This window comes from Aedes albopictus, chromosome 1 (assembly GCF_035046485.1).
Source record: "Aedes albopictus strain Foshan chromosome 1, AalbF5, whole genome shotgun sequence".
Taxonomy (NCBI): Eukaryota; Metazoa; Arthropoda; class Insecta; order Diptera; family Culicidae; genus Aedes; species Aedes albopictus.
In genome coordinates this window covers 206498701-206522411 of record NC_085136.1, presented here as the reverse complement: position 1 = coordinate 206522411, position 23711 = coordinate 206498701, and the positions used below count along the sequence as shown (strand labels likewise).

The 23711-nt window shown below is 41.0% G+C and overlaps 1 protein-coding gene across 3 annotated transcripts in view; it reads left to right on the top strand.

Moving 5' to 3' along the window:
- LOC115254112 (shootin-1) overlaps window positions 1-23711 on the top strand; it is a 52614-nt gene that overhangs the window by 8143 nt on the left and 20760 nt on the right. For all 3 annotated transcript variants that reach the window (XM_029867019.2, XM_029867018.2, XM_029867017.2), the window contains exons 2-6: window positions 16021-16565; window positions 17225-17595; window positions 17678-17790; window positions 22184-22346; window positions 22614-23073. In XM_029867019.2, the coding sequence (XP_029722879.1) occupies window positions 16181-16565; window positions 17225-17595; window positions 17678-17790; window positions 22184-22346; window positions 22614-23073 (1492 nt within the window). In that variant the 5' untranslated portion in view covers window positions 16021-16180. The remainder of the gene's footprint in view (window positions 1-16020; window positions 16566-17224; window positions 17596-17677; window positions 17791-22183; window positions 22347-22613; window positions 23074-23711) is intronic.

Here is a 23711-nt window from a genome sequence, read left to right as displayed (position 1 = left end):
CTCTTGGCGCAATGAGTCATGAAAGCAAGCATGATGGCGCACGATTTTGGGTCAAGCGGTGTTTATTCGCATATCATTATGCTCGTTTTATTTTCATGGTGCTTGGTGGGGTTTGTACTTGCAATAAAATTCGAAACTATATGTGATTTTTACCTTATTCGACACGAATGCCACTCTAGCGGTAAAGTGTCTTTAATAAACTAATAATGCTAATAACTATATGTGATTTAGAGCCATCAGTTTGTTTTATTAGGCTCTGTCTGGTGTCTATACACAATGTGTATATTACTTTGGACGTTTCAGTTTCAGTCAATTTATAAACGCTTGTTCATGCGAAAAAAAATTACAAACTCACCTTGATGGCTACAGTGCAACTTTACTGCAACACCGAGGATACCATCTTCATTGGTATATTTGGTGTATGGAGAAATAATGGACAAAAAAGTTATTTTTTTAAGAAAAAGTAGATTTTTTGAAAATTTTTGACGCTTTTAACATTATTTTCGATTTGATCAAATTATGCATAATTTGTCATAAAAAGGTTTTGAGCAAATTTTTCCTAAATGAGAACGTTTCCGAGATACAGAATTTCTTTTTATAAAATTCACTGAAATCATCCAAGTGTGGGACGTGTTCGAATGTTTGTCACGTGAATGTAATGAAGATTCTTTCGGGAAGATCCTACATTACTTTTCGCACCATAGGCAAAACCGGCAACAAATTTGGTCAAAAACATTATAAGTTTACTTTGCGGTGTACGAAAAAGTTATTTGGCAAATGGTCATCTACAATAATACCGAAGGATTTGATTGTTGAACGCTTTTAGTGCCACTTAGCTGCAAAAATCGAAAACTTAAGATTTCTGCATACATTTGGCCACGTTTTCACAAACAAACTTCAAGCTTGTTGAGCGCCCCCTTAGACTTGACCGATTTTGCTGTAATTTTGAACGTAGCTTCTGGGAGTCCAGAATATTTGATTCAAGAGGTGAGACTTGGTATTTTCCGAAATTTGTGTTTACCGAGCGACTTTCTACACAGATAAAAATAATGAGATTTACACGTCATGTGAACTTCATTTTACTCATGTAAAGTTAATGTTATGATGGTTTACATGATATATCATGTAAATTTGTGTTATATGTCATGTAAACTTTCAGAGTCATGCTGAATTACATGACATATAATGGAAGTTTACATGATATTTTATGAACTTTAGATGATATGTCATGTAAACTTCTATGATATCCCACGCTCCAATTATGTACATCATATGTCACAGAATTTTCAACTCTTTTATCGATCTGTGTACTGTAAAGAAAAGACACGGACGCGTTCAATGCTTCCAGTGAGCTATTCGCTCTTCGAAGGAAGCACGACACTAGACAACGGACTAACATGCAACGCCCAGTATCACAGCCAAAAACTTTTCCTGGCAGCCGCGGTGGGAATCGAACCCGCGCTCCTCATCACGATGCGACTTAATGCTTGGTGACACTAGGCGCACTACCACGAAGCCACACTATATGGCGACCGTGCCTTTCTTCTGCATGCCAGACATGCTTATCGCTCCTTTAAGTGCAATGTTGAACGGTAAAGTGCAGCGGCTGGTTTCCGCACTTAAGATGTCCTTTCTTGTGGGCTGCAAAACGGTGAGTCGATAAGGAGAGCGTCCAACATAGCTCTGATCCTCACAAGTTCCTACCTCATGCTTCCACGGGTCAAGCGATGACAAAGACCGCCAGCTAAGAGTTGTGTGCTTTTCTGGTAGAGCAGCCTGGGCACTGTTGTCCTTCTGACTTCAGCTAGATTGAGGAGGTACGATTCGAGCGTTTGTTCACCAAGGAGGTGCGGCTCAAACAGCGTCTGTTCTGGCATCCAGCGGCTGAGTATGAAACGCTGCACCACGCCCAGCTAAATCCAAGGTAGTAGCCCCATCAGCGTGGTCGTCCTAGTGTTGGTTGGGACGTTAAACAGAACTGGCACGATGGCCCTCCGGGGAGACAGGAGTGTTGGCGTAGGCCCCATAAGCGTAAAAATCCCCATTACGAATAACATAGGAGAAAATACGACTCGATACAATCGACAAAGACCCACGCGACGAAATAAGGACTGCGATTGGAAACGTGGAACATGGAATTGCAAGTCACTAGGTTTCGCAGGATGTGACAGGATAATCTACGACGAACTACATCCCCGCAACTTCGACATCGTGACGTTGCAGGAACTTTGTTGGACTGGACAGAAAGTGTGAAAAGCGGGCATCGAGCGGCTACCTTCTACCAAAGCTGTGGCACCACCAATGAACTGGGAACAGTATTTATAGTGTTGGGAAAGATGCGACAACGTGTGATCGGGTGGCAGCCGATCAACGCAAGGATGTGCATGTTGAGAGTTAAGGGCCGTTTCTTCAACTACAGCATCATTAACGTCCACTGCCCACACGAAGGGAGACCTGATGACGAGAAAGAAGCGTTCTACGCGCAGTTAGAGCAAACATACGATGGTTGCTCGCCACGTGACGTGAAAATCGTTGTCAGCAACATGAACGCGCAGGTAGGAAGGGAGGATATGTACAGACCGGTAATCGGGCTAAACAGCCTGCACGCCGTATCGAATGATAACGGCCAGCGATGCGTAAACTTTGCAGCCTCCCGTGGTATGGTAGTCCAAAGCACCTTCTTCCCCCGCAAAGTCACCTGGAGATCACCCGACAATCAAACAGAAAATCAAATCGACCACGTTCTAATCGACGGTAAATTCTTCTCGGATATAACCAATATCCGCACATACCGCAGTGCGAATATAGATTCGGATCACTACTTAGTCGCTGTATGCATGCGCTCAAAACTATCGACAGTTATCACCACGCGTCGAAGTCGAACGCCGCCGCTCAACATCGAGCAGCTGCGTAACGTAGAAGTGGCTCAAGACTACGCGCAGCAGTTAGCAGTGGCCCTACCAACGGAAGAGCAGCTTGGCGCAGCTACACTTGAAGATGGCTGGAGGGACATCCGATCCGCCATAGGTAGTACCTCGGCTACAGCACTAGGCTTCGCGACTCCGAATCACAGAAACGACTGGTACGACGGCGAATGTGAACAGTTGAAAAACGAGAAGAATGCAGCATGGGTGAGAATGCTGCAACACCATACGAGAGCGAATAAGGCACGTTACAGACAGGCACAGGCAGAACTCAGTCTTCCGGATGAAGAAGCGCCAGCAGGAAGAACGAGTCGCGAAACGATGGAATAGCTGTATCGTGCTAAGGACATACGAAAGTTCTACGAGAAGCTGAACCGCTCGCGCAGAGGCTTTGTGCCACAAGCCGACATGTGCCGAGATAATCACGGGAATATTCTCACGAGCGAGCGTGAGGTGGTCGAGAGGTGGCGGCAGCATTACGATGAGCACCTCAATGGCGACGTTGCAAGTACCGAAGGTGGCGTGGTAACAGATCTAGGAGTATGTGCACAGGATGAAAGACTTCCGGCCCCTGACCTTCAAGAGATTGAGGAGAAGGTTGGCCGGTTGAGAAACAATAAAGCCGCTGGAGTAGATCAACTACCAAGCGAGCTTCAAAAATACGGTGGAGAAGCACTGGTGAGAGCACTACACTGGGTCATTACCAATATTTGGGAAGAGGAAGTATTACCGGAGGAATGGATGGAAGGTATCGTGTGTCCCACCTACAAAAAGGGCGACAAGTTGGATTGCGGGAACTACCGCGCGATCACACTACTGAGCGCTGCCTACAAGATACTCTCTCACATTTTATGCCGTCAACTATCACCGATTGCAAGAGAGTTCGTGGGCAATATCAGGCTGGATTCATGGGTGAACGCGCTACAACGGACCAGATGTTCGCCATCCGCCAGGTGTTGCAGAAATGCCGCGAATACAACGTGCCCACACATCACTTGTTCATCGATTTTAAATCGGCGTATGATACAATCGATCGAGAACAGCTATGGCAGATTATGCACGAATACGGATTCCCGGATAAATTGACACGCTTGATCAAGGCGACGATGGATCGAGTGATGTGCGTAGTTCGAGTATCAGGGACACTCTCAAGTCCCTTCGAATCTCGCAGAGGGTTACGGCAAAGTAATGGTCTTTCGTGCTTGCTGTTCAACATTGCTTCAGAAGGTGTAATAAGGAGAGCGGGGATAAACACGAGTGGAAAGATTTTCACGAAGTCCGTTCAGCTGCTTGGTTTCGCTGATGATATTGATATTATTGCTCGTAAATTTGAGACGATGGCGGAAACGTACATCGGACTCAAGAGTGAAGCCAGACGTATCGGATTAGTCATTAATGTGTCGAAGACAAAGTACATGATGGCAAAGGGCTCCAGGGAGGAATCAGCGCGCCCGCCACCCCGAATTTATATCGACAGTGATGAAATCGAGGCGCTTGAAGAATTCGTGTACTTGGGCTCACTGGTGACCGACGACAACGACACCAGCAGAGAAATTCAGACGCGCATTGTGGCAGGAAATCGTGCTTACTTTGGACTCCGCAAAACTCTACGATCGAATAAAGTTCGCCGTAACACGAAGTTTACTATCTACAAAACGCTGATTAGACCGGTCGTCCACTATGGGCACGAAACATGGACTCTACGTGCAGAGGACCAACGCGCCCTTGGAGTTTTCGAACGGAAGGTGTTGTACCATCTACGGTGGAGTGCAGATGGAAGACGGGACTTGGTGAAGGCGAATGAATCACGAGCTGCATCAGCTGCTGAGAGAACCAACCATCGTCCAAACCACGAAAATCGGGAGGTTACGGTGGGCGGGTCACGTCATCAGGATGTCGGATAGCAACCCGACTAAAATGGTTCTCGAGAGTCATCCGACCTGTAGAAAAAGACGTGGAGCGCAGCGAGCTAGGTGGGTCGACCAAGGGGAGGACGATCTGCGGACCCTACGCAGAGTGCGAAACTGGAGACAAACAGCCATGGACCGAGTGGAATGGAGACGGCTACTATGTACAGCAGAGGCCACTCGGCCTTAGTCTGATCGGTAAGGTAAGTATGTCCTTTCTTGTAGTTATGATTCTTAAGCTTCAGCTCGGAGTATCATAACTTTAGAATCAATTGAATGGGCACTAAATAGCTTTGCTCCTTTCAAATCTCCTGGGGATTTATCCTATTTTGCTTAAGAAGGGATTTGATTATTTCAAACATGTTTTGAAAAAAATTACTTGTTTGCAGTTTTGCTACAGGGTAAATTCCCAAATCCTGGCGGGATATTACTGTAAATTTTATTTCGAAAGTGGGTTGTGCGTCGTATGAAGAAGCAAAGAGTTTCAGACCTATCAGTTTAACTCCTTTTCTTCTGAAATGTTTAGAACGCATTGTCGATCATCACATCCGTGATGTTCATCTGGCCAATGTGCCTCTTCATGTGAATCAACATGCTTACCAATCTGGAAAGTCCACTGTGACTCTTTTACACAAAGTTGTTTACGATATCGAGAAGCCAATCGCTCAAGAGCAATTTTGCTTGGGTGTTTTCTTAGATATCGAGGGTGCCTTTGACAACGTGTCTTTCGATGCCATATTGGAAGCCGCACGGGGTCATGGTATATCTCCATACATACATACATACATACATACATTTATTTGTTCAACATCATTAAGACAAGACATAATCAACAATAGTACGCCACAATACTCGGTTTGTGGCTGCCGCTCTCCATCCTCGGTCGCGCCCAATGCTCGTCAAGTCACGCTCCACCTGGTCCGCCCATCGTGCTCTCTGCGCTCCACGCCTTCTTGTGCCAACTGGATCAGTCGCAAACACCAGCTTTGCAGGGTTGTTGTCCGGCATTCTTGCAACATGCCCTGCCCACCGTATCCTTCCGGCTTTGGCATTGGCGTATCTAGGATTTTTCCCCAGGGGGTGCCTAGGGGGTGCCAGTTTCAGTGGCTTCTAGGTTATTTTGCTTTTATTGTAAAAGGAAATAGGTACTGATCCACCCTCAATTTCTTAGTATAATGATATACTGCGTCGCGGAAAAAATAGAACGGAAATTTAAACGCGCTATATTTTAAAGAACTTTTTTTTTTGGAAAATCCAAACCGTTGTACTGATGTGAGGTTTGGAAACTTGATAACTTGATTGCGTATACTACATGGAATTTGTTTTGCAATTTATTTCAATTGAGACTACTTTTGCAAATCTCTCAGTTGTTCTTTTGGATTTGGCAAATTTCTTCGGCAATATCTTTGTATCCCCTTTGTATCCCCTTCGGCAATTTCTTTAATAATTTATTTGGTAATATGTTTAGGAATTGACACTAAATACCTTTCACGCATCTTTTGAAAATTTAATCGGCAATAACTTTGAAAATTTCTTCGTCAATCCCATTACGAGTTTATTTGGCTCTAATTTCATTGGAAAATCCTCTGAAATGTTTTTACTTTGGAAACTTCTTCACATTTTTTTTGGAAATGTCTTCGGAAATCATCCTACTTTTTATGGATTTTCGTCGATTTTTTGGACTTTTATTATCTATGCTATTCGGTATTTCTTCGCCAATTCCTTCGAAAAAATCTTCGGATATTCTTTTATAAATCGAATTTTAATAAAAATTCTTCAGAAAATTTCTTCTAGATTTTTTCAGTAATTATTTAAGGAAATCCTGCAGCAGATAGTTTTGGAATAAATTCGGCAATTCCGATATTACTTGCATTGAAAATTTATTTGGGAATTTTAACAGCAATTTCCTTGGAAATTTTGGAAACTTCGATTATTACTATGGGAACTTCTTCGGTAATTCCTTTGGAAATTGATTCGGCAAATTCCTTAAAGATTCCCTTTGAAAATTTATTTGAAAAAAAAAATCTTTGGTGGTTTTTTAAACATTCTGTCACGGTGATACTGCGACAATTACTTTTGGAATTCTTTCAAAATATTATTCAGGAACTCCTTTGAACTCCTTTCGAAAAATTCTTTGAGGATTTCTTCGAAAATGTTTTGTGAATGTTTGTGAAATTTTTTATAGAATATATTTCGGCAATTTATTTTGAGATTTAATTTAGCAAATTAAAAAAAAAGCTTAATGTTTTCTTTAGGAATTCCACTGGTAATTCTAATATGAATTGCTTTGCAGCTACTCTGAAAGTTCTAAAGTAATTTTAATTGAAATTTTTCCAGTAATTTCTTTTAGAATTTGTCGTGAAGTTTTCCGTGAATTTCATAGGGTTTTCTTCAAGCAAGCCCAGTTTCTAATTTCTGATTTTCCAATTCAGACATTTTCGGAAGCAATAGATATAAATAGTATTAAATCATAAAGAATTGCAAAAGTAATCACGATAAAATTGCCTGAGAAATTTGCAAAACTGAAAAAAATTTCTAAAAAAATTTCAGAAGAATATCTATTAAAATTATAAAAAGAAAACCAAAGAAATTAAATAAATTAAATTCCAATGAAACTATCACAGAAATTAAAAAAAAAACATGCTGAAGGAACTTGCAAAGAAATGGCCATACTGCGGTCTAGCGAACACGGAGTCGTGGGTTCGAATCCCACCCATCTCTCAATTTGTCGATTAGCTATAATCTGTGCCTTCTAATCAATTACAAGTTTATAGGATTTCACTAGAGATTTTTCTAGTAATACTGCCTAGGATTTCACTGGAAATTCCAACTATTCCCGAAATACGTTTAGGGAATCCTCTACAGATTTATATTGGAATTTCTTCAGCTAGAATTCCTTGAAGAAGGCCAAGAAGAGTTCCAGGAGTAATATCATGATTAATTTCTAAAGCAATCCATGAATAAAAACTCTAGAGGATCGCCTGGATGAATCTTAAGAAAAATCACTGGAAGAATCAAAGGCAATTCTGAAAGTATCCAAGGAAAATTGCCTAGAAGAATCCCAGCAAGAATGCCAGAAGAAATCCCTAGAGGGATGCCTGCAGGTATCACAATAAAAACTTCTAGAGGAGACCTAGGAGGCATTGTTGTCACATTAGAGACAGCGGGAATCGCTTATGGAATCCCACGAGGAGTTCCTGGAGGAATCCAATGATAAATATTTGGAGAAATCCCAGGAGAAAAATCCTTTAAGATTTCCAGGAGGAGACACTGAAGGCAATGCTCCAATGAAGATTGCCTTGAATAATCCCAGCAAGTTTTTGGAGGAATCCCTGGAGAAATTCTTAGAAGAATTCCTAGAAGAATTCCGGGAAGTATTTCAGTAAGAATTTCTGGAGGAGTCCTAGGAGGAATTGCTGGAAGAACCACAGCAGGAATAGCTTGAGAAATCCACCTGAAATTCCTGGAGGAAAAGCATGAGAAGCTTATGAGAGAATCCTTGGATAAAATATCTTGGATAAACATTCCTAGAGAAATCACCGGAGAGCTTCTGAAGAAATCACAGGAAAAATCTCAAGAGGTATTATTTGAAGGATTCTGTGATGTATCATTGTAGAAATTTCAGCATAAATTCTAGGATTTATTGCTGGAGAAAACCACACAGGAAATGCCTGGGAGAATCCAAAGAAAAAATCCTTGGAATACCTAGAGATGTCCTTGCAAGGACCGGTAAATGTGTTTTGAAAGAATTTATAACGAAGCCCCTGAATGGAAGAATTTCTGAAGGAATCTCAGGAAGATTTTCCGGAAGAATTCCAGCCACAATGCTAGAATAAATTCGTATAAGAATCACTAGAAGAATTTCTGGACGTATTCTAGTAAGAATATCTGAAGGAATTTCTGGAAGAGCCTCAGGAAAACTTGTTTGAGGTATCCTTGGACGAAGGCCAAAAGGAGTTTATGCAGGAATTTCTGGAGGAATCTTTGGATAACATCTCTGAAGGAATTCCTGGATGAGTGCTTGGAGAAATCCGTGGTAGAACAATCAAAGAAATTTCTGCAAGGATTCCAGGAAGTTTGCCTGGAAAGATCCCAGCAAAAAAGCCAGGAGAAAGCTCTAGAAGAATCCGTAGCATAATTTCTAATAATAAAGTTCCTCAGTTAGAATTTCTGGAGGAAGAATAGTTGGAATAACCGCAGGAATAGCTTGATGATCGCAGCTGGAATATCTGGAGAAATTCTTAGAATCAGCAATAGCGGGAGTATCCTAAAAGTAGTTCTCCTAAAAATGCCTGGAGGAATACCTACAGTTTTCCTTGGAAGAATCGGTAGAAGTATACTGGAGGAATCCCTGATGGAATCGCAGGAGGAATTTCTGGAGGAATCTCAGGAGGATTTCCCGAAAGTATTGCAGCAAGTAAGTATGCCAGGACAATTCCCTAGAAGTATTTCTGAAGGAGTTCTAATGGGGATTGCTTGAAGAATTCCAGCTGGAATTCATGGAGGAGGTCAATAGAAGTTCTTGGAGAAATCTTCTGTGGAATTTCTAGAAGAAACTCTGGAGGAAGTCCTGGATAAATCCTTGAAGAAATCTCTGGATGAATCACCGAAGGGATTTTTAGAAAAATCCCAGGGAGATTTTCCGGAAGAATTTCTGGAACTTTCCTAGTAGAATACCTGAAGGTACCACAGCGAGAATTTTTTGAGGAGTTCTAAGAGAAATTGCTGCAAGAATCGCAGCAGGAGTTGCTTGAGGAATCCTAGCCACAATTCCCGGAGGAAGGCCAATATAAGCTTCTGGAGGAATTCCATGAGAAATTTCTGGAAGAATCTCTGAATAAAATCTCTAAAGGAATTCCTGAAAGAATCACCGCAGAAACTTCTGAAGGGATCCCAGGAAGATTGTATTGAATAATCCTGCCAGGAATTCCTGAAGGAATCCCAATAAGTTTTTTTTAGAGGAATCCCTAGAAAAATTCCGAGAAGTATCGAAGTAAGAATTTCCTAAGATATGTATCCTAGAAGAATTTGCTGGACCAGTCTGTGCAGAAATTTCTAGAATGTACAATTCCATCAGGACTGCCTGGAGAATCCTAAGGGAAGTTTATTGAAAGAAAAATCGGTAGGAATCCATAAGAAAGCCTAGAGAAATCACTGTATGAATAGATAGAGATATTTATGGAGAAATCCATAGAGAAGTCTGTTGATAGTTTTACCAATATCCCAAACGCCAAAACATACAACAAGTATTTAAGTAATTCTGGGTGTGCTTTAGTTTTGTTGAAATGCGACATTAATAAATATTAGAATTATTGTGTTCAATTTTAGGTCTCTGTCGTGCAAAAATTCTAGGGGGTGCCAAATTTGATCTAGGGGGTGCCAGGCACCCCTGGAACCCCCCCTAGCTACGCCAATGCCGGCTTTGGCCACCTTCTGGATGCTGGGTTCGCCGTAAAGTGCAGCGAGCTCGTGGTTCATTCTTCTCCGCCACACACCGTTCTCCTGCACACCGCCGAAGATCGTTCTTAGCACACGTCGCTCGAAAACTCCGAGTGCTTGTAGGTCCTCCTCGAGCATGGTCCATGTCTCGTGCCCGTAGAGGATCACCGGTCTTATTAGCGTTTTGTACATGGTGCATTTGGTGCGTGGGTGAATCTTTTTCGACCGCAGTTTCTTCTGGAGCCCGTAGTAGGCCCGACTTCCGCTGATGATGCGCCTCCGAATTTCTCGGCTCACGTTGTTGTCGGCCGTCAGTAAGGATCCGAGGTAGACGAATTCCTCCACCACCTCGAAAGTATCCCCGTCTATCGTAACATTTCTACCCAGACGTATCCGGTCGTGTTCGGTTCCGCCTACCAGCATGTACTTTGTTTTTGAGGCATTCACCACCAGTCCGACCCTTGCTGCTTCGCGTTTCAGGCGGGTGTACAGTTCTGCCACCGTTCCAAATGTCCTAGCGATAATGTCCATGTCGTCCGCAAAGCACACAAATTGACCGGATTTTGTGAAAATCGTTCCCCGGCTGTTGAGCCCGGCTCGTCGCATCACACCTTCCAGCGCGATGTTGAAGAGTAGACATGAGAGTCCGTCACCTTGTCGCAGTCCCCGGCGAGATACGAATGAACTGGATAGTTCACCCGAAACCCTTACGCAGTTTTGCACACCGTCCATCGTTGCTTTAATCAGTCTAGTCAGCTTCCCAGGAAAGCCGTTTTCGTCCATGATTCTCCATAGTTCTGCGCGGTCGATACTATCGTATGCCGCTTTGAAGTCGATGAACAGGTGGTGCGTTGGGACCTGGTATTCACGGCATTTCTGGAGGATTTGCCGTACGGTAAAGATCTGGTCCGTTGTCGACCGGCCGTCGATGAAGCCGGCTTGATAACTTCCCACGAACTCATTTGTTTTAGGTGACAGACGACGGAAGATGATCTGGGATAGCACTTTGTAGGCAGCATTCAAAATAGTGATCGCCCTGAAGTTCTCACATTCCAAATGGTCGCCTTTCTTGTGAATGGGGCAGATTACCCCTTCCTTCCACTCCTCCACTAGCTGATCGGTTTCCCAGATCCTGACTATCAGCCGATGCAGACAGGTGGCCAACTTTTCTGGGCCCATCTTGATGAGTTCAGCTGCGATACCATCCTTACCAGCTGCTTTGTTGGTTTTGAGCTGGTGAATGGCATCCTTAACTTCCCTCAGCGTGGGAGTTGGTTCATTTCCGTCCTCCGCTGCACTGGCGTCGTCGCTCCTTCCGTTGCCGTGAGCTCCCGTGCCTACGTTCTCCACGCCGTTCAGGTGCTGATCGAAGTGCTGCTTCCACCTTTCGATCACCTCACGTCCGTCCGTCAAGAGGCCTCCGTCTTTATCCCTGCATATTTCGGCTCGCGGCACGAAGCCGTTGCGGGATGCGTTGAGCTTCTGATAGAACTTCCGTGTTTCTTGGGAACGGCACAGCAGTTCCATTTCTTCACACTCCGCTTCTTCCAGGCGGCGCTTTTTCTCCCGAAAGAGGCGGGTCTGCTGTTTCCGCTTCTGGTATATCTCCAATGATTTCCAATTAGATACACCAAATGCTCAAAAACCGACATCTCTTCTCGACATTGCGTCAAGCGGCAATTAGGAAATTGAGTGTTTGTGGATGTCCCCAAGGGGGAGTCTTTCGGTAGCTGGGAAATCAGTGGAGAATGTTGAAAGCTTCTATTATCTTGGTAGCCAAATGGCGGCCGATGGTGGCACTACGATCGACGTAGATGCACGGAACAAGAAAGCGGAGAGCTGCCTTTGCGAGTTTACGAAATGTATGGAAAAAAACAATCACATTAGTCGACGTCCCAAAAGCAGAATTTTCAACTCGAACGTGATATCTGTGCTGCTGTACGCAAGTGAAACTTGATGTGTGTCAGCGTAGAACACTCAACGGCTGCAAGTCTTCATCAAATGATACCTCACAATTGAATCTCCAACGCGTCAAGCACACTCCACGCAGGGGCGGTAACGAAATCTGCAAGCAAGCGTTAAATTGGCTTCTTTAGCGGTGTTGAGATAGTTCCATATTCTAAATCTGCATGCGAAACTGAGCCGAAATCCAAATTTTCATGAATTTTGGTGCCCGGGAACCTATTTAAAAATCAATTTAAAGTTTGTATGGGAGCGATTTGCCGAATCACCCCTCGTCGCATTTTGTACTGGGTGGAGCTGTCAAACAGTTACCCAGCTGTCAAAAGGTGATTTCAAAAAATCTCTTTGAAATTGATTTTAGGTACCAAAATAAAGTTCTAAAAATCTGAAAAAAATCATAGTGGCTCAGAAAAAGGTGCTCTTTCGTATAAAATCAAAAAATCGATACATTTTTCTTAATTTAAAAACCCAATTGGAGCCAAGCTGGACATGGCAGCAGATGCAGACCCAGAGGCTCATGGCTGCGCAGCCTCAACAAAGAAATAAAGGAAGTCGATAGAAATTTGAACTGACCACATATCAAGGCGATGCGGTGGGCAATCGTACTAGATGAATGTTTTTGAATTCGGCCATCTGCATCACCATGGGTACTCAGGACTGAAAATTGTAAGTCCTCCTCTCTCTCTCTCCTCTTCTTGGCGTAACGTCCTCACTGGGACAAAGCCTGCTTCTCAGCTTAGTGTTCAATGAGCACTTCCACAATTTTTAACTGAGAGCTTCCTCTGCCAATGACCATTTTGCATGTGTATATCGTGTGGCAGGCACGAAGATACTCTATGCCCAAGGAAGTCAAGGAAATTTCCTTTACGAAAAGATCCTGGACCGACCGGAAATCGAACCCGTCACCCTCAGCATGGTCATGCTAAATACCCGTGCGTTTACCGCCTCGGCTATATGGGCCCTTGAAGTTGTAAGTTGTAAGTGTTAGGCCCTAATCAAAAATCATTGTCGAATCTTAGACACCCTCAGCATGGTCTTGCTCAAGCGCATTTTCCAATTTGATTAGATGGGTCCTCAATATTTGTCTACTCTAATCATTTTTTCGAAAGAGCTTCAATGTGAAATCACTTCATGCACGTTTGAAATAGCTTCAAGTATCTCTCAGGGTGAGACGAATATCACATCATGGCCAATTATCCGAACCTAGCGTTGTTGTCATTCGTCCAGTATGCAAATACCAAAACAAAACACTTCACATATTACGTCAAGTCAGCTTGTGTCCAGTTTACGGTTGACGACTAAAAATGTTTCAACAAGACACCCACTCCTAGATGAACGATTGTGTATTATATACGAACACTTGTTGCAAATATTTAACCTTCTTGAACGTGCAAATATGCAAGCATCATATAAGTTTATTTATCAGCATTTTCCCAATTTTGTTTGACTGTTTGAATTCTATGTTGAAAAAAAAATATGAACTTATGTGAGTTCAAAGTCCAACCTCAAGCCAATATGTATCGTCATTCTAATGAACCATGAGTACCGTCGTTGGGGGTGAGAATGGGTCAAAAAAGGGTACTCAAAGATTGTTTGTTAAATAACAAATGCAGTTGAAGTCAGAATAACTTTTTATTTGGTATGTATACTCTTCTATATGGTAATGATAGTTTAACGGAAAAGTGCCACATTATATAAATTGTCTACTAAACTACCAATGATTGAAAATTGACCCAATCTCACCCCTTAGAGTGGGTGAGAATGGGTCAAAGTATTCGAAGTCGCCTTGCTAAGAATACAAATTAATTTTATTGATCATATCTAGTAAACCTACTTAAAATACAATGTTACCATGACGAATAAAAACTTAGGTAATTTTAAAAGATGATTAATCCACCTAAACGGGCTAATACAATCGAAAAAATGGTTGAATGTTGATAAAATAAAGTTTGTATGTTGTATCGCCATTTTTAGTCACCATAATCATCCTCATTTAAAGTTTCAACCTCCATGAGAGGAGCGAGATTACAACGAGGGAGAGGCGCATTAAAAGATTTATTGAAAAAAAAAAAACATGTTACTTTTCGACGTTCGTTCGACTTCTGAAATTTTGTCATGTTACCGGTTTTATGGCCCGGTATTTCCTGGATGCAACTACCGTCTGGTAGTTTCACGATATTTCCTTAAAATTTAAAAAAATGAGTGGAGTAGAAAAACGCTATCAAGTATATTTTGCGAGCTTACGATATTGCAGTACACTAAAAATTATCTGATGATCAGAGGAGCTGTCCAAACGCATGGGTTTATTGTTATAAATGATTTTAGGCACTAAACGTATGAACACACTCGCTTGACACTTCGACATATTTTCGAAAAAGAACGTGCTTTTATTAAGATACGGTAAACATGGCACCACTCTAACGTCAAATGGGGACTGGATAACAAGTTGAATTTTTAGTTAAGGTTATGTGCACTCGATAACTTGCCTGACCCAATCTCACCCCCATTCTTAATATTTAGACATAGGGTTGAAAATATTGAATTTTTAAATAAAAAGTGCATTGATAGTCCACTTTTTTCGTTGCATCAACCTACAGCTAACCACTTATAAGAAAAATTACACTAGTTTACAGAATAAAACAAAAGTCGTGAACTTCTGTCAACGACCAAAGTTTTTGAAGCATAATTTAGCGCTGATTTCGAAACCGTGCTTCAAAAAATTTAAAGTAGAACAGTTTTTGAGTTTTAGCTCAATATCAAGCTTCACAACTTTTTAAAATATGGAATTTCATAAAATTCAAATAGCTTGCGTTTTGTTCAACCAATTTTAAATCTTTTTCCATAAATTAAAAGCTGAATATAATACCATTAGATCATCTGAATGCAGGTTTTGCGTCAGATTGATGGAAATCAAGATATTGGCGAGTTTTTGGGACGATCTCCTTAAATTTTAGCAAAATTTCTAAAAAGTTATGAAGAAATGTATTTTTTTAATAAGAAAAAAACAATTTAAAAATTCTTTCTCAACGTTTATTTGACATATTATATGTGGGTGAGTTACAGTAAAAAATTCAGCTCAATCGGAACATTGATTACGGAGAATGAGATGTGTGAAGTGAGCGACTTTGCTTAAAAATAGTACAAAAATCGATTTCAAGCCATCAACCTTGTATGGAAAGTCGAAAAAATTTCCGCTCTACTGTAATTTTTTTCCTTCGCGTTTTCGAACTCAGGGCATGATTCTACACCAAAAACGATCATCAGCTTACCGAGTTCAAAAATGCTGTAAACTAGTGTTATGGTTAGGTACTTGTGCGAAACATTACGAAGGAGAAATTTTTTCAGAGTGATTCACTAGTAGTTTCATACTATAAGTTTAGCCACAAATTTAACCAAAAAACGATTATTGCTAAACATCTTATTCTGCATCATGATGTGTAAAAACATCTTCTCTTTGAAATAATATAAAGTTTTCAATATAAATAAGCGATAGTTGATGAGCTATTTCCAATTTTATGTTTCTCCGTTTTGACCCAATCTCACCCCCCAGACCCATTGTCACCCCCATCGACGGTATATCATCATTATAACGAACGGTAAATTAATCACTGGTTGGATTATTCCGTTCCAAACATGCCACATGCCCTACCTACCATACGGTGAGCTAAATACACAAACACACCGCGATGACTAACCAGATTAATAGTGATTTGTTTGGCAACTTTTTATTTACCAACCCCACGAGCAGTTAGCGGTCTTCTCATTATCTCTTTACAATTTCTCTGCAGAGTACTTCCCAGTTGGGCGTCTTCAAGTTTTTACCTCCGCGCGTTTTCGTGTCTGGACTCCACGCCTAGTGTGGGCATCTTGAGTGCCGTAAACTTCCCCATCGCACCGCAGAGAAAAGGGCAGATGCGTTCAACCGGACCGTGGTCAGCATCGTAAGACATGGACATTTCCCAAACTTCGTCTTCGACGGGGACGACGTCCCCTTCGCGCCGCAGTAGTATACCAGTCCCTAAGCGCAAGAGCTCCCTGCATCTCTACATATCGAACAGCATCGTGGGGCCTTCGAATTCCTCCTCGCCCTCGTCCGCTTCGTCCACCCATGGAGAGGACCATGTGAATGAATTCGGCGGCAGCAGAGCTGACTCACCGTCTCCGCATTCGGCGTCATCGTCCCGATCCGCCACGGCCATGAGCATGCACAACTCGCTCTATGTGCCCCGGAGCTCAGCCGCCACCGCCACCGCCGCCGCAACCGAGATCAATACCAACGAGTATCTACAGCTGCGCGAGAATCACAATAGACTGATCAACAAGTGTGAAGAAAGTGAGTATTACTTGGACACAGTGGTTTCTAAGTTTATCAAAATACTATATAATTTATTATTTCTCAAAAGTTTTGACTCTGTTCAAACGTTATATTCCAAAGCGTTTTTCAAATAGCCTTGGCTAATATGCACGAGGTGAAACAACATTACCCTAATAAAATTATGTTTGACTATCTAGCCAAGTGATTTGTTATTACCAACATGTTTCAGATGTATTGCATATGGGAATTGGGTCCATAACTTTCCTATTCGCTGGCTTTCTTCTCCGCAAAATTGTATCACGTTATGTGGCGTAGTTGGTTAACGCATCCAATCTATTCATCCGACCTAAATGCCATCCAGACAAATGCCTTCCGGCCATTTGTCATAAGACCTTCAAAGTCGATCAGTAACAACAAGTTTAAAATTAGCATCCGTTTTACGAACCGCGGTTCACAACTTGGGAACGTCTTTAGCGCGTAATCCGATTGTGTTATACCATTTCTTTGACACTATTCGCGATTGCATAAAAACCGAAAATCGTTTTATTGGCCCTTGAAAGATCAATTCACTATAATTTTATTACATCAACCGCGCGACGAAATAAAAATCATTCATCCGTTATGAAACCAACATACACATGATGCTCATATTCACATTATAAAACGTTCAATTCCAGTAACGAAGCGGAATCAAAATCTCGAAAACACAACCCAAATGCTGAAGAAGAGCATAGTGGCCCTCCAGACGGAAATTGCTACTCTCCGAAAAGAGCGAACCGATAAAAATCGAAAACTGAAGAAAAAACTATCGGAAATTGTCCCATCCGGTGAGGGCATCAGCAGCGATGATGAGGCATCAGAAAAATCATCAAAATCAGATAACAACTCCAGCACCGTGGATCAGCCGCAGCACTCACAGGGTCCCAAACCCAGGGAAGGAGAAATGGATGTAGCACTGAACGAGCTGGAAAAGCTCAAATCCTATGTGAACAATGTCGAACTGCAGCTGTACGAGGCGAACGAGAAGATTTCCGAGCTACAGGAAAGCGTAAGTATAAAGCCAGAGAGCCATATCTCAATCTCCCGTGCAACGCAACAAGTTCTTTCATGAAATGTATCTTCCATTGCAGAAGCAACAATCCGAGGAGACAATCATCAAGATGCGCGCCGAGAAAGATGAGTTCAGTAAAATCGCACGACTCATGTCGGCCAACATGCAGGAATCGATTGATGCAAGTCAACGGTAAGTGCCTGAGCTAAGATACGAAAAGAAGCACGTTGGGGGAGCTTTTCCGGCCTGATTTTGTGCCTATGGTTCCAGTAAAACAGTAGTTATTGTGTTAAAAAACGAAACAACACTAAATTTTGTTCTACTTCCAAATCTTAACAAATCTTCAATTTTTTTAAATTTTGTAAGGCAAATTAATTGGCATCTTCAATATTCATGGATTTCTGAAAGAATCTGTAAAGAACTTTCAGAATTCCAGAAGCAATTTTTGAAAGAATACTTGGAAGAGCTTCTGGAGAAACTACTGAAAGAATCCTAAAAAATCTCATAAAAAGCTTCCAAGAAAAAAAATACTTGAAAAATTCTTGAAAGAATTCCTTAGATAATTCAGGAATTTCTGGAAGGAACCTCTGGAACAAATCCTTCAAAAATCTAAAGTAACTAATGGAGGAATTTTCAAGAGACTCATGGGAGAATTCTTGAGTCAATCCATAGAAAATCTTTTTAAGTAGGAGAAATTTTTGCAAGAAGCTCTGGGGAAATTCCCATAAAAGCCATTGGAGGCATTCCAGCATGAATCTTATGGAGAATCTGTGCAGAAATTTGTGGAGGCATTCCAGTAGAAATATCTGTAGGAATCCCTGCAGAAAAACTCTTGAGTCTGGGAGAATTCATTGGAGGGATTCCTAAAGAAATGGAGCGCAATAATATCCGAAGAAATTCCTGAGCAAAATCCTAGAAGAATTCCTGAAGGATCCTTGAAGAAATTTCAGAAGGAATCATGATTCTGAATAATTACCAGGAGGACTTTATGAAGCAATCCTTGAGAGAATACCTAGAATAATTTCTGGAGCAATATTTTAATAAAACCCTGGAACATTTTCTAGAAAAAATCTCAAGACAAATTTGTAGAAAAATTCACAGAAAATTCTCAGAGCAGAATTCCTGGAGGATTCCTTGGATGGATTCATGGAAAACAAATCTGAAGGATTCCCTAGTAAAATTAAAAAAAAAAAAATCCCAGTAGAAGTTTTGAAGGAATCCCTTGAGGAGCTTCTGAAGCAATATCTTGAGGTATTCATTTAGGTTTGATTTTTTTTAAGTTATGCAGGAAAACATGAAAAAAAATCTTGATAATTTCTGGAATTTCTTTTAGAAAAAAAATAAGAATATTCCTGCAAAAATCTCCCCGTGAACAAATTTCTGGAAGCATGCCTAGTGAAATTTATGAACCTAGAAAACCCTTCCAAGGATGTCTGAATGAATTGCAAGCCTCAAAAATTGCAGCAGAAAAGCCGGAATATCGGCACACGCACGGCAAGCGATGTTTGTTTTATTGCTCTCATCGTTTGACATGCGTTTGTTGCGGAGCGCCTTTGTTACCAACATGCACCGCTTAGGACAAAGCGTTTGTTTTTCGGCTTGATCCGTTTTTCGTACCCTGCTGAAAGAACTTCAGCAGATACTTCTGGAGGAATTCCTGGAAAAAAATCTTGAACATTTTCTGAAGAGATTCCCGAAGAAATGCCAAAGCATAATTCCTTGATGAGCTTCTGAAGGAAGTCTCAAGAGAATCTAAAGAGAAATTCCTTAAAAAGAAAAGTTTCAAAAAAAAACTTTGATAAATATCTTGAATCGTGATGATGAACTTGAATCGAGTCAAGTATTAAGTACTGAAGATGACCTTACAGTTGGGGTCAAAATACGTATCTGTCAAATGATGCACATCAAATGCACATTCTTAGTGGAATTAAAAGGAACTGTACTTAACCCGAATTTCTTTTTACATCCTGAATCATTCGTAGAAGAAATTTATAAAGCAATCCCTGGAAAACTTCGTGAAGAGAAATTTCCAGAGAAATTGCTACAGAAATGTCAAGGAATAACTCCTGGCAGAATTTTGTAGAAATCCTTGAAGGAATACATGAAAAACATCTAGAGAAAACCCATGGAGAAAATCGTAGAAGTATCTTATGAGAAACTTCTAGAGAACTCCCAAAAAGTATTTTTTATGATATTTCTGAAGGAATTCTGTGAGGAATGGAGGAATTCTGCAAACCTCCCTGCAAAAATATTTCGAGGAATTTCTAAAAGCATCCCTGAATCAATTCCTGGTGGAACTTCTGCAAAAACCTGTATCCTGAAGAATCTCCGGAGAAATTTCTGCAAGGTTTTCTGAAGGAATTCCTGCAGGAATTGATTTGTATTTTAAAAGGAACACATGGAGAAGCCCCTTAAAAAAACGTGGATGTATTTCTACAAGAATTGTTTGACAAATTTCTATAGAAATTCTAGCAAGAAAAAAATCGCAAACAAAAATTGCATGGAGAAATTCCTGAAAGTATCGCTGAAAGAATTAATAAAGGTGTGTGAAGAATTAGTTTATTTTAAAATTCACAAATACAAAGAAATTAAAAAAAATAATAATGGTGTCCCTGAAGGGAATTCTAGAAGAAATTTGTGAGGGAAACATGAACGAGTACCTATATGAATGTCTGAAGCAAACCTTGGAGTTTGCAAAAGAATCCCTGAATGAACCCCAGGAGGCATATCTGCAAGAACCCTTGGAAACTATCAGAGAAACCTAGGAAAAACGCCTAGATAAATCTTTCAAGAAATTTCTAGAAAAATCTCATGGAAATACTCTTGAAATTCCTGGGAGAATCCCTGGAGGGAAAAAAACAAAAAAAAATCTGAAAAAATATTGGGAGGAATCTTTGGGGAATGAATTCAATCAGCATCAAGATTTTTTTCTTTGATTAAAGTGGTTAAACTAGTTTTAAGTGGTTTAACAACTTAACCGGGAAAATCTCTGGAGGAAGATACTAAAGGAATAAATTCTCAAGAAATATTAGTAGAAACTTTGGGGGAGTTCATGCTGATTTTATTTTTCAATTTTTATCAATTCCGCCTAATTTGCAGGTGTTTTGCCCACAATGGCAAATTCAAGAGTGATTTCAAATGGCAGATGCACTTATACTTTGTACAGCGCCTAAATGTATTCTATTCTACTGTATCGAACTATTTTTCTTTTTTATGCTTTCACTTTCTACCATTTTCATGGTAGAATGATGAGGGCGATGATGTGTGACTGTTTTTACTTTGACCTACAGTCCGATTGTAGGTCGTTCGTTATAAGTTGCCGTTCGCCTGTATGCAAGTTTCCGGGTCTGTTAAAGCTATCCTTTCTGCACAGTCTTGAAAGAATCCCAGGAGGAGTTCTTGAAAAGATCATCAAAAGACATACACGGAAAACAAAGCCATTCCAAAGAAATTCCTTGAAAAATCTTAGAGCATTTATTGCTGAAATCGTAAAAGGGATTCCTCAAGAATATACTTTCTGCAATAACTTCAACTAAATTAGCTGGAATTCTTTGTACAGTTGAAGAAATTGTTGGAAAAACTTTATGATGAATCTCCAGGAAACTCCTACAAATGGGATCTATTATGAATTTTGAGCTACTGGTCACTATTTAGCAGCATAAGGTATATTAGAAATTTCCTCCCCACTCACTGCCGGACCCGGTTCCGGAATATCTAGATAATTTGGTCCATTGGTTTTTCTGGGCCGTGGGTAGAAATTTTTGTCAGACTTAATTAAAAAACACTAAGAGCTAGCCAACCGTGCTTGCGCGCTTCTGAAATCATTTATTTAGTCTTTTCTAGTTTCCTTCGGAACCGGATTCGCATTGTGGGCAGCATGATCTAGCTGCATAGATGACCGCCACAATGGTCGCTTTTCATCGCTATTACTCAATTTTTCTCAAGCTAAAATCTGACAATCCATCAAACACATTGATCTGAAAGTGCTACTCGTCACTTGCTTACTCGCAGTGAAAACCTAGTAACATTTTCAGATTAATGAGTTTGACAAGTCTTCTGATTTGTTATCTAGAAAATGCTGAACAAAATACAATGTTTTGTGAAACACTGTTTATTTTTTCCTACGGGGTATTTTATGAGCGTATGAGTGAAAAAAAGGAAAAAATCTTCCCTACTTTACTTTTTTACAGAAACCCGCAAACAAAATCATCACATTCGTAATCCCCAAGCCTAGAACATTTCTATCTTAGAAAGGGAAGATCGATAGCTTCCAATTTTCAACACAAACATTGTTTACATTAATGATCTATATTACCCCAAATCAACAAAATCTTGAAAATGATTAAAAGTTTCAAAAAACTTTTAAAAATTGCTGTGCACATGTTAAATCTGTCATGTTAACCAATAAAGAAAGATAAAAAAAAACCAATATTAGCGCGAATTATGGTATACCAAAATTCACAAGGAACAAGAAACTAAACCAAATGCCAATTAATGCGCAAACATCCTATTTGACTCGGTTAATACATTACCCCATATTTATTACTATAAACTCACAGTCCAAATTTATTACACCTCATTCTAGGTTGGAAAATTCCTATATTCAAGTTCGAAGAGAACGAGATAACCTGGTGCGCTTGAATCGGGATTCAGTCGACTCCAAAACCGGCCCACATGAGGAAATCCAAAAAATGCGGTCCGAAATGGAGCTCAAACGGAAAACGTTCGAAGCACAATTCATCGAATACGTAAGTATCCACGGCCCCTAAAACCCTCGTTCGCACTATCTAACAAATCGTATAACCAGACTAATTTGGAAGAAGTAAGTAGCTTTGGTTGTTAGTTTTATGTTTGGCAAGAGTAGCTTAACCGAAAACCTTTTGTACAAAATAAGGCATGCACCTAAATTCATGTCGTTATGCGGTTTGGTTTTGGTAGTAGAACAGTAAACCCCATCCCCTCAAATGCTTGATAGAGAGCTAAGTTCTAAAAACCCCCCGTAATAACACCTCTAGAAATCACAAATGGAGCAGGAGCTTGCACGCAATACCAATGAGCAAATCGTAACGCTACAGCTGGAAGTTGACCAACTGAAACAGGATCTCAATGAAGCGCTGAACCGTGCCGAACGGGCCGAGGAGGAAGTTCGTGAACTGCGACAGCAGCTTCGCATAAGTCAGCTCCCGGAGAGTCAATTCTATTCCCAACTAGATCTGGACAAATTGAGCCTCCGAGGCGATGGCGACAATGAATCCCTGCTGTCCTATGTCAGTGGGTCAGTGGTCAGTGCAGCGGCGCCACCTCCTCCTCCTCCGCCTCCACCGGCTCCACCCGTTCCTCCACCCCCTCCGCCACCCCCATCGATGACGGCTGCGACGGGGTCCGGTGCACTAGGACTGAGCGAAGCAATCTCGACGCAAAAATTAAATCACGTCGGCATGAACCATGTAAATAGCAGACAGCAACAAGCAACAGGTAGGTCGTGTGTCGCGTATCGATCGATTCGTGATGGGATGCACACAGAGAGTACAGAATTCCTCTGAATAGCGTGGCTCGGGGGAATCTTTTATCATCAGTTATCATATGTATTAGTATTTTCTCACATCATTCAACAATAGTTCAAATAACTGCATGTCAAACACAAAATTATATTATTTTCCAAACTTCAGTTCATACGGATCAATTTTACAGGAAAAACAATTGCATACTGCAATAATAGAATACTGCAACCAATTCACTGCCATTGTCAAGCCTTTTTCTTTCAAAACAATTACCTCGTTTACGTAACACAGAAAAAAAGATTACGGAGTTCATAACTACTGGGACGAAAAAAAGGATATCAGAATGAAACGAGCGCACTACTCTGGAGCAGGGATCGAAAATGGTGAAGATTGCAACTGAGCTGTCACAACCGCAAAACAAACCTATTGCTATTAGTGAACCACAGGAGCCGAGAATACTCGCATTCTTTTACTCGTGAGTAAGTGAAGTTGGCACGCACTCGCCTGTGATTTGCGAAGCAGCTATGGCTTTTTGAAGTTGAACGATAAACACTATTGTTTTTGACTGATAAAACATTATTTTATAACGGATAATCAATCACACTAAAAAGA